The 11,474-nt window shown below is 31.8% G+C and overlaps 1 protein-coding gene across 1 annotated transcript; it reads right to left on the reverse strand.

Annotated features, from left to right (window-relative positions):
- Positions 1-224: 224 nt before the first annotated feature.
- Positions 225-11,054, reverse strand: LOC129914104 (dnaJ homolog subfamily A member 4). Its single transcript, XM_055993171.1, has 3 exons — positions 10,768-11,054; positions 2,848-3,993; positions 225-653 (listed from the first exon to the last, which is right to left on the reverse strand). Exons 2-3 carry the CDS (start codon positions 3,946-3,948, stop codon positions 540-542), a joined length of 1,215 nt encoding a protein of 404 aa, XP_055849146.1. The 5' UTR covers positions 3,949-3,993; positions 10,768-11,054; the 3' UTR covers positions 225-539.
- Between the last annotated feature and the right edge of the window lie 420 nt (positions 11,055-11,474).

Raw genomic sequence — 11,474 nt, forward strand, 5'->3', positions numbered from 1 at the left:
ATAAAATGGTTGGCTTTTTTGCAAGTCGAAGACAAAAAATATTTCAAAGGACTATGCATGCATTGCAGGCTGGCATGCTAAAGCAGAATGCACGACGATACGAGATGTTGGTTGTTTTGTTTTGAATTTGGTCGCGATGAAAATGTTTTCTGTTTTGTTTTCCACCATAAAACCAAACAAAAATGACATTAATGAATGAGAGCTTAGTAATTAGAGTTGTATGTGTTTTTGTTGTTTAAAGTTTATTTTGAAAACAATACATTTTATAGCCTTTTCTTAACACGACATGTTTAGTATAAGATTTTTTGTGTTTCTTTCCGTTTTTTTTTTGGATGTTTCGTGTTGGAATACTTTTCCTTTTGCGTCATACTCTTGGACGCAATCAATCTTCGCTAAATTTCTTTCTTTTTTGTTTTTTAGTAATCTATGTGTGTTGATTTTTTGTGTATTTGTTTACATTTTTTTATTTATTATATTATTTGAGTTAGTTCAAATCTTGCTCTAAGGGATGTATTATGTTGTATGGATGTGTAAGTAGCTTAATTGGTTGAACATTGTTGTATTCTTGGACCACCTTGATGGTAGCAATCCTCGTCCTCTTCGTAAGCTGGATGATTATGCTGGCGATGGTTAACATGTGGATCAAGTTCCTCCTGAAATAGACATAAGAGAAGAATACAAATTAGTTGTGGTAATTAAATACATTATATTTCTTACAACTAAAGATTATTTTTCATTACATATAAACCTGTCAGTTTCGTGTGATTTGGTTTCCTTAAACATAAATATCTCCTTTACGGCTTGATCGATTTTATACTAGCAATGATCCTTAATAATATTGCATTACAAGATATTATTAAAAATATATTTTTGAACCACAAAAAAAATCAAAAAGGAAATCGATTTTTTTTGGACCTACTCGTATTACTTGTAGTACACTCACAACTCAACCAATTTTTTGCAAACTTCGTCAACACGTTTATAGAAAATGTTTAAATAATGTTGAATACTAAAAATTTTCATTCATTTCAACGAGCCATTCACTCAGCTGGCTTTAGTCCCTTGAAGAAAATAAAGAAACATTTGCTTTCGAAGCAAAAGTACCAAAGCTTGACTTGAGATTGTGAAGAATTATGAGTCGTGGCTCGTGGGCCGGTCTATGCCTTCCATCTGTACAATATCTGTTAAAATTCCTATCCTAGTAAATTAAGGACTAATTTTAGAAAATATTTGGCTTTACGTCATTATCAGCAATGTCAATTCTTTAGAACTATAATTTTATTCTTGGTTTTTGGGAAGATATCAGTTAAATAGCGCCGTATCCTTCCGCACCTAAAATTAAGTGTTGTTGCTTCTGCTTTCCTTGGACTATGGACGCTCTCAATACTCATCCACTTGATCTAAAAGTTTTAAAAATAAAGTAATCCAAACTGAAATCGCATAAAACTGGTCCATTTGCCCAAGTATTTCAAGCAGCTGACGAATGATTTGATCAAGACATACACCAATCATTTGTACAAAATGTTTTGTACGAGATTTCTGACTTTTTATAAAAACAAGTTAATCAGGCATCAAGTATTTTTTTAGATGTTGTGAATTACTGCCGAAAATCGGACTTATTGGACTTAAAGATAGTGAAGAAACAAGTAATTTGGCATGAAAAAGTGAAATACAGCCTATAAGGTGTAGTTTCATTTTTTTGTTTCAGTTCTATTTATTTTGAAAACTGTTCAGTTGAAACTCTTATTCCAAATTATTCTCATTGGAATGTGAATAATGCTTTTATCATTACTTAGGATATGTTAAAATTTATTTCAAAATTGTTTGAAAGTGTCATAAGGTCAAAAACTTAAATTTTACTTTATCTCGCTTTATCTTTTTTCACGCAGCTATATACAGTGCGCTTCACTTGGTTACACGCACCAATTTTCGTTTATATAAATTTCATTTTTTTGTAGATGTGTGAAAGAATAACTAAAAAATTTTATTGATTAGTATGGTTATTTAATTCTCAATAGAAAAACAAAAAGAAATAGTGGATGAAAAAGGGCAGTTTTTTTTTTTTCGTTCACATGATTAGACGCACACCTTAAATTAGTTAGTTTGACGAGATTTATTGCGTTGATTTGATCAAATTTTGAAGATTAAGGATCAATAAGTTATTTTTTAGTGATTTTTATTCCAAATGTGTAAAAATAAAGTTATGAGCGCGAAAGAAAAAGGGAAAAAAGACGCGTTGGATTCCAAAGGGTTTCCCATAAGCACCATTGCCAAAAAATAGGATGAAGTGACCATTTCTAAAGGGATTATTTAAAAAACAGAGCCTCTTACGGTTAAAACTTTAAGGAAGGAACAATAGAAGCTTTAAAACCTCAGAAAAAATGAAAACTTATAACAAAAGCGTATAAAACAGCAAGAAGATCAACTTTTCGGCGCACTTTTTTGAGTGCTGAACATCCTAAATTGAAATAAAACTTAAAGATAGCCCCTACAAAACGCTGTAACTTTATTCTAAAAAAGTGAGTTAATTTATTGTTTTAAATTATTGTCCTAAACATCAACTAATAATGTAATTTTTTGTCTAAATAAAGTTCCCCTTAAGAAGGTAGCAATCACTGCCGAAACGTCGTCGGGAAAGTAAATGTAACTTTATTGTTTCATTGCAATAACTAATACGACCAAAAAAGCCAACGGAAAATACATTTTCTAACCAAAACTTATAATTTTGTTTTTAATGTTTATGTTTTGTTTGTATTGAATTAAAAATTTTAGTACGACTAAAACTAACAGGTTTATATTAAAACTAAAAAAAAAAAAATAGTATACTTTTTCAAATTTTAAACTTACCAAAGTAACAACTTCGGCGTCAATTGGAATAGCTACTTCTTGCCTTGGTGGTAAGCACTGCTCTAAAGCTGGAAGCACAGCAATTGGTAGTGTGTCGGGGAAGATCACCTCAAACTGAATGATCAATCGACCTTTTTCCATTGGATTTTTATAGTGTGGCACACCCTCTTCCATAATGCACTTGGCTTGCTGGTGCTTTATAACCTCACCGGGTGGCGAAGTGATAACCAAATCACGATTGTCTAATGTCTTGATGACACGTTGGAATCCGCACAAAGCCTCTACCAACTGAATGGGCATTTTCAATGTTAAATCGTCACCCAAGCGTCTAAATACAGCATGTTCCTTCTCTTCCAACAGAATAATGATATCGCCGGGTTGCAAATCTGGTTCATGATCACCTTCACCAGCAAAGACAATCTTCTGGCCATCGCGCATGCCCTTCTCGATGTGTACTTCCAAGACTTTGCGTTCGCGAACGGTCTTGCGGCCGTTACACTGTTTGCAACGATCCTTTTCTGAAATAATCTCACCCTGACCCAAACATTTGCGGCAGACTTGTTCAATCTGTTGCACCACACCGGGTCCAATCTGTTGAATGCGGGTCTCGTAACCGTTACCTCGGCACTGTGTACATTTTTCAATTGATCCCTTCTTGCCACCACGTCCCTCACACTTGTCACAAATTACGTTCTTCTGCAGAGCGAGTTTACGTGTTGTTCCATTGTAAATCTCTTCCAATTGGACACCCATTTGATGAATGACATCCTTGCCTCGACGCTCTCGTCGTCTGACACCCCCACCGGTTCCAAAGCCACCACCAAAGAACTTCTCGAAGAAGTCCATTGGATTGCGCATATCACCAGTGTCATTGCCTCCCTTCTTGATGGCTGATTCACCACCTTCGTCGTAGATTTGACGTTTGTCGGTGTCTGAGAGAACTTCGTATGCCTGAGAAATGGCCTTGAATTTCTCTCCCTCATTTGGGTTCTTGTCGGGGTGGTATTTGAGGGCAAGTTTTCTGTAGGCTTTCTTTAACTCTTCGGGGGATGCATTGGGCTTTACACCAAGCAGATCATAGTAACCGGTTTCTTTCACCATTGTTTTGTGTTTTTAGTTCTAAGTTGTGTGACAGTGAGATTGATTCTAGAAATAAAAGAAATTAAATACATAGTTAGTGAATTTGAATTCAATTCAAACAAAAGCATCAAAGTATATTTTAGGCACACCTAATTAGTGACGCAAAAGCAAAGCATCAACAAAACCACTGGGGTGAGTGTTGATATAAATTGCTTACTTTCGCGTGTTTTTGCTACTCAAAGCTTTTTTTTTTTTGTTTTTGCGAGGGTGTGAAACAAATAATGAGCAAACAGGAAATTAGATTCTGATGAAAACAAATTTAAATTGCAGTGGCGGTTGTTTCTTGCTGTGATGTGCATGAGGAGTGACATTGACATTTTTGACGTAGTTCAGATCACACGGTCGAATAAAAAAAAAAAAATAATTGAATTAATTTAAAATAGCCACTCAGAAAAGGATATATATTTCAAAGCTGTGGTTAGTCACCGGGTGTGTTCAAATAAAAATCCATTTTTAGTGCCAATGGATAATAAACTTTTATTAGTTGTTTAGGTCACGTTATATTGTTTCAATTCATAATTTTAGTCCCAGCTAGAACTTATATACAGACTGCGCCTAACTTGAAAAGAAAAACCAATTATACTTAAGAAAAATGCGTTTGAAGATTTGGTCGGGTAACTGAGCAGATTTTTGGTTTTGCATTTTGCCCAAAACAGAAACCGTAGGTAGGAGGTCTAGTTGCGTTTTTTGCATTTTTTTTTATAAAAGAAATATTTTGTGTCACTTGAAACACTCTTTAAAATAAGAAAAATTAAGAAAAGACAATACTAAATTTTAGCAATGTTAAACTTTGTACATTTTCACCAATTACATATAAGCTAAGAGCTGCTATAAGGCACCACAGTAAATGCATAAATAGAAGCTTACATTTTAAATTCACTTGCACAATTGTGCAGCAAAGAGCTTTAAATGTTTGGTTATTTCTTAAAAAAGTTAAGAAAATAACATTTTCCATAATAGCCCTGTTTTATTGGAGGTGGTAGTTTACTCGTGAGTAAAAATCTAGTACAACAACACATTCCTATCCCCTCGAGTAAAAGATCATGGTGTTAATAGGTCTGTTCCACACTCAGTTTGAAACTGTCGAATTTAGTAATATTTGGTTAGAGTATGTTCCCAACTTCAAAAATTGTGTGGAAGAAAACGCTCACGAGAGAGTAAAAAATTTCCCCACTCTGACAAATTTAGCAGATAGTCACTCTATTTGGTACGAATCTAGAACTTGATCTTGCTCGAATATCGACTAAATTTAAAATCACCACTTTTTAAGTTGTGATCGACTTCCAATTAATATGTATATCGCACGTTGAGAAAAATGTATATTATAGACGACCCAAATTAGTTGAGTTGTTTTTTTTTAATATAAAAAATGTGTAGACTAGAGTTGCCGCGAATAGTGATTTGGCCGAATACCAAATATTCGGCCAACGATATGTGTGTTTATTTTACTCCTTTGTGACTTCTGTCATGCTATAATCTATCTTATTCTATTTTATTGCATGTGGGCCAAAATATTACAAGTATTTTTGATTTAGTTTGCGAGTGAGAGAATATTTTCAAAAGCTGGATTTGTTTACGAAGATCCGAAGACGGAATGTTGAAAAAAGTTGTTTTTATTAGCCTCAACTTACCATTAGTTAATTTGAAATGCTAAAATAACACGTTTTGTATAAAAAAACATTTTTTGTGAGATGAATTTATGTCTTTTTGATATTCGGTATTCGGCCGAATATTGATAACTATTCGGCCGAATACCGAATATCAAAAAAATTGGCCGAATACCGAATAGTGACCCAATATTCGCGGCATCACTAGTGTAGACCCCAATCTTATACATATGTATTATATTGTAAAAAAAAAATAAATATTTTCCCACTCTATTTTTTTTTTAAATAAACATACAATAAAAATTAGAAACTCAAAAATATAGAAGCTATTTCTGAGGAGTTTTAAACGTTCCATGTTTAACATCTTTAAGACTGAACTATCTTACTTACAAATCATGTTATAATTACTTCTTTGTTTTCCTTTCCATAAATAATTTTCTTAATTATAAAGAAGTTACACTTTACTTATTGAATTCAAAACGATTAAATCCAAAAACAGTTATCAGACAAAAATGTATAAAGTAAGGACCAATTTAGAAGAAAATATCATTGCTTGCTAGTTTTGTCAATAAAACTAGTCTAACCATTATAAAAAAAATTAGTAATTGTTTTACTGACAAAAGGATGAAAAATAAGAGTAAATGAAATATACACTGCGCGTCACTTGAATAGTAACAACAATTTTTCTTTAGAAAATAGCGATTGGCGCTTTGGTGAGTAAACTTAGTAGATTTTTGGTTTTGCATTTTCAAAAAGGAACTTTTAACAAACAATGTTGTAAAAACAAAAAACCCAAAACAGAAACCGTATGGCTACTAGTAGCGTTTTGGCATTATTTCACAAAAAACTGTTTTTTTTTTTTGCGTCACTTGAATAGAAACAAGCTCTTAAATTAGATAAAAATGATGAAAAATCATGGACAACACTAATTTTAGTAAAGCAGTATTAAACTTTGACATTATTTGCACATTATAACCAATTATGGGCTACGAGCTACCATTAGGCACCACAGAAAATGCATAAATAGAATTTAACATTTTTATTCTGAAGGGAATTTTATCAGGAACACGAAAAACATATAATCTGACGGTTTTCATGGGGCAATATAGCCAAAATTATCGATAAAGCATGAACGTACAGTAAAAAAAAATACAATTTTTTGGTTCGTGTTGCTGAGTTTTTAACGTTTTTGTCGAAATATCTTAATTTTTTTTTGTCTTATTTACTTACACTTATTATGTGGATACGGATTGACTTAAAAAAATCTAAAGAATTCATTAAATTGGATAAAAAATAACGTGTCAAAGCCCCAAAAGACGTTTTATATGGAATTTACTATCGGAGAATATCCAGTCCGGTCCAACACTCAAATTTTTGTATCGAGGTATAACGTGACATCCTTAACTTTATAGCAAAAGCCCCATCTTTAATAAATATAGAAGCTCTGATCGTCTGGTCATTACGTAATGTTCTTAGATTTAGGGTATTTTTTCTTTCGTTAAAGACCAGACAAGCAAAACTTATGACTTTAGGTACGTTTACTTTTTAATAATATAATATCATACGAAAGAAAGATTATCAAGTAAGTATCATAACCATTTTTGCTTACAGAAACACGAGATGACGACAAAGTTGAACAAGTGGAAACCAACCTGGAAGACGAATCCAGTTATTATGAATATTAAATTATTATTGATTGACCTTTGTATATAATATGTATATAATGTAAATTTTGTATTACATCCAGTAGGTAATAACCAGAAGAAACGAAAAATATTGTTTTATTCAAAAACTGTCTAATTTTTTTTTAAATTGTCAGATTAGCAATACACCTTAACATAATTGTCAGATTATCATTTAGGGTGACTCCAACATCGAGCTGAACCTACAGTAGAAAAATCTGTTAACTTAAGTTAACAATATTTTTTTACATTTTCAAAAATGATTTATAAGTCCAAATCGTCAGTTATTCAAATTGAACACTATTAGGAGTTAACTGAACGTACCCTCTCAAAATCTGACACGCTCGAATAACTTTTTTTTTTTAATTTTTTCTACCGCTTTTTGTAGCCACCCACCACTGTCTTATCGTCAGATTAATATTTATCGGTTATCACAAAGTCAATGCGAGTATACCCTATTAATATCTGACGCGCTCGAGTATTTCAATGTGGCAGTTTTTTTTACATTTTCTTAAAGTGTTTATAAGCTCTTATCCCCACTTAAATGGAAAACTTCCATATACTTTTTTTCGTTTTAGAACCTAATCTTCGCAATCCAATAGGTCCCCATGGCGCTCGAGTAACTGCAAATTTAGCATCTCTGGCTCCCCTACTATATATATTTTTGCGGTAAGGGGTTAAGAGCTTTTTCGGTACAAGTAATTTTGTGTAACCTATTTTTTCAATGCAAAATTGTACTAGAGACCAAGATAAACAGAAAACAAGGTATGCTCGATAGATTTTTGATAGCTCGCTGTGACGTCCTGCCATCTTTGTCAGAATTAAGGTCTAACTACAAAATTGGCTCGCAAAGTGAAAAAAAAATCTAAAGTGAACATTTTCAAACGTACTTTTTTATAGTTTTTTCCGAATGATCTAACAAAACTATTTGTATTGTCTTTTTTACAAAAAGTGAGAAAAAAAATATTTTTACTTTTGCAAGAAGTGGTGAAATAGAAAAAAAATCCAACAAGAAACTCGAAGATGGCGATTGCGTCATCACTTTTTCAAAATGGCTATTTTGTTTTACTACAAGCATACCTTGTTTTTAAATACCTATTTGCTGAATATTTTTTGTTGAAAAACCCTTTTCAAATCTTTATATTTCATTGAAATACATACCTACATAAATAGGTAATTGACTTAAAAAAATTTCAATTCCTGTAAAATTTTGATAATGTCGCTAAGAACATTCTAGTTCTGTTCAAACCTTTATTTCCCGGTGGTTACAGAAAGAAATCACCCGTTCATTTTTTTTTTAGTTTTATTCTAAAATTAAAATAATTAACCAGAATCGACTCAGACAAAAATTGAAAATCTTCTTATTACATAGTTCAATGAACTTTTAACTTTGCATTTTGTTGTGTATTTAGTTTTGAAACCATTTGACTGAGGCCTCTTTTTTTTTTTTAAATCCTCTTTAATGGGCTCTTTGTCAAAATGAACGAAGCTGCCAGCTGATATCATACTAGGCTGACCATAGTCGATCGAAAAGATTGGCTAAGTTTGACCGAAAAAACTTAGGTGAAGAATAAAAATTTAAGATTTTGCTGTGCTTTCAAAAGCTATTCGATTCGAGGCTGACTGCCAACTGCAGTATTTGGGAGGGTTTTCTTGCTTTTTTTTCTAAGAATTTTTAAATTTAAAAAAATTGTTAGCGATCTTTGTTTAAAGAGTGTATGCGCGCTCATAAATTTTACTATTACTCCTTGGTGAATCTTTTATTAGCCTTCATTCAGCTCAAAAATTAAGAAACAAAAAACCCTTATATGTATTTGTACGGGATCATCACACTGATTTTGTAAGAAACACAAAGTCCACGACGCAATTCATACTAAAATTTTTCAGTACTAATTCCATATTCAATTTAAAAAAAACTTGGCAATAGAAAATAATAATTCAAATGCACTCGAATAATTTTAGACAAAAAAAAAAACTAAATGAATATCTAATAGTTTTGATTTCATGATCATATCTCTCAAGGTCAAATACACTTTGTAGTGTAACTAACTACTCTCCAAGTCAAGTAAAAATCTGGATGGTCATTGTTAAATCAGGTGAAATTGAAAAATGCAAACCCCAATCCTTCTCAACACTATTTGCATTAGTTGCAAAAAAAAAATTTAATCATATCAACTTTTTATCAAATGACAACAACGGAAATCAATATAAAATACCTAATATCAAATTGAGGTTATGTTATCAATAAATTAACTTTTGAATTGCTGTTGGATAGTGATTCATCCTCAAAATAATATCAATTTATTTTTATTAATCAACAAAAAAAAAAAATTAACAACCAAATGACACGATTTCATTCCTCAAAATGCCTTTACTTTTGTTGTCTCCAAATAAAACACTAAGAGTTCAAGAACAGTCCACAAAAAAAAACCGAACAACGACGATGACTTCCAGACGACAAAAAACGAAATTAAAAAAAGACAGATCTAACAAAAAAAAAAAAAAAAGAAAAGGTTGGAAGGAAGCTGAAAAAATACATGACAAAGGGCTTGGCAGGTGGATAGGTAGAATTGAAAGAAATCAAGAAAAAAAAAGACTCATTATTCATTGTCAATGCAAAATGGATTTGAAAAAAAGAAAACTACTCGCGTTTTCAATTGAATTTCTAGGCTAACCTGGGAATCATCTAATCAAGAAGAACCATCTCCTCCTCATGAAAATTGTACTTCTTTTTCGTCATCGTCGTTTCGTAGGCATGTGAACTAACTTACATACCCGGAAGGAAAAAAATTATAGAAAATTCATTTGTTTTCTTCTTTTTTTATATATTTTTTTTTTTGCCCAGGTTACATTAAACAGAAAACACCGCAACCCAACAACATAATATACACCACGTTGCGCACATATGTACAAACCCCACCAAACCAATTTTATATATATACACAGAAAAAGCAACAGAAAAAAAAAAACTAGTGACGATTTTTATACTGCCTTTTGCCTTTGCCTTCACCCTGCCTTTCCGCCCCTTATGTATCAGCCATTCCATTATAAATAAAACGCAAATGGCAGACGCAAGAGAAAGATAGAATTTTCTATCGAAATCGATTTCTCTACTCGACTTGAGTTGAGAAAAAAAAAAAGATGAAAGAAAGAAAAATTACATTTTTCAACGCATAATTGCTGACGGAATTATTTGTAAATCAAGTAAATACATTTAATTAATGTACTTTTATGATTTTGCAAATAAATTAAGACCAAATCAGCTGAGTATTGGGCAAAAATTCAAATAGTTTCTTTGTGAGACTTGATTTTCTGATTTCTACCTTAATGAATATAATCATGGCCGCTGTATATCGCATGGTTTTTTTTTCGCACCGTAATGTTCTGACGTTTTTTTTTTTTCTCATTTTTTTTCCATCACTAATTAAAGCAGTAGAAAGTTACATAAACTTAAATTATTGAAAAGTATTTAATTTAACCATTGAACTTACCTATTTTACGGGTTTCGCAAGGGTTTTTTTTCTTCTGACGAAAAAAAAAAAAAATATTCCACAAAGTAGTTTTTTTTTCTCGAGTTCCTGGTGTTTTTTTCTTTGTTCTTTTTCACGATTTGTAATTATTTTATATATTTAAATTAAATACAAACTGATGGGATTGCTCTTTTTTTTTTAGAAATATATATTTTTTTTTTTCACTTCCAGCAAAAAGAAGTTTTCTCACAAAGAAACGTGGTGCATGTGGTTGAATGCTCTTCTTCGAGCGATTTTTTACAAATGCTTGGAGGAAAAAAAAAATTGGGCGAAAAATGGCTGGACAAGGCAAGAGGGAGGTTTTTTTTGAATTTTCTAGAAGTTCAATTTGGTGCTGAATGCAACATGCGGGAAAGGTTGAATGGTGCCATTGGGGATGTGTTGAGAGAGTGTTTGTAGATCGATGATTACAATTGGATAATGTTTTTGATAAAACAAAATTTAATTTATAGAAAATTTTAAAGTTAATTGAAAGATGTGTTGCATTTACATATAAAACTATGTTTTAAGTGAGAGTACTCACTATCATTTTAGGGGTATTCACGATTCGATGCAAATGGTCTTGTATCGTTGTAAAAGTGCAAAAGTGTAACATTTTCTTAAAATAAAACAACCAAATATACAGACTAAAATTTTTTTACACTTTTACACTCTTGCTATACCCCAAC

The sequence above is a fragment of the Episyrphus balteatus genome, chromosome 3 (genome assembly GCF_945859705.1).
Source record: "Episyrphus balteatus chromosome 3, idEpiBalt1.1, whole genome shotgun sequence".
NCBI lineage: Eukaryota > Metazoa > Arthropoda > Insecta > Diptera > Syrphidae > Episyrphus > Episyrphus balteatus.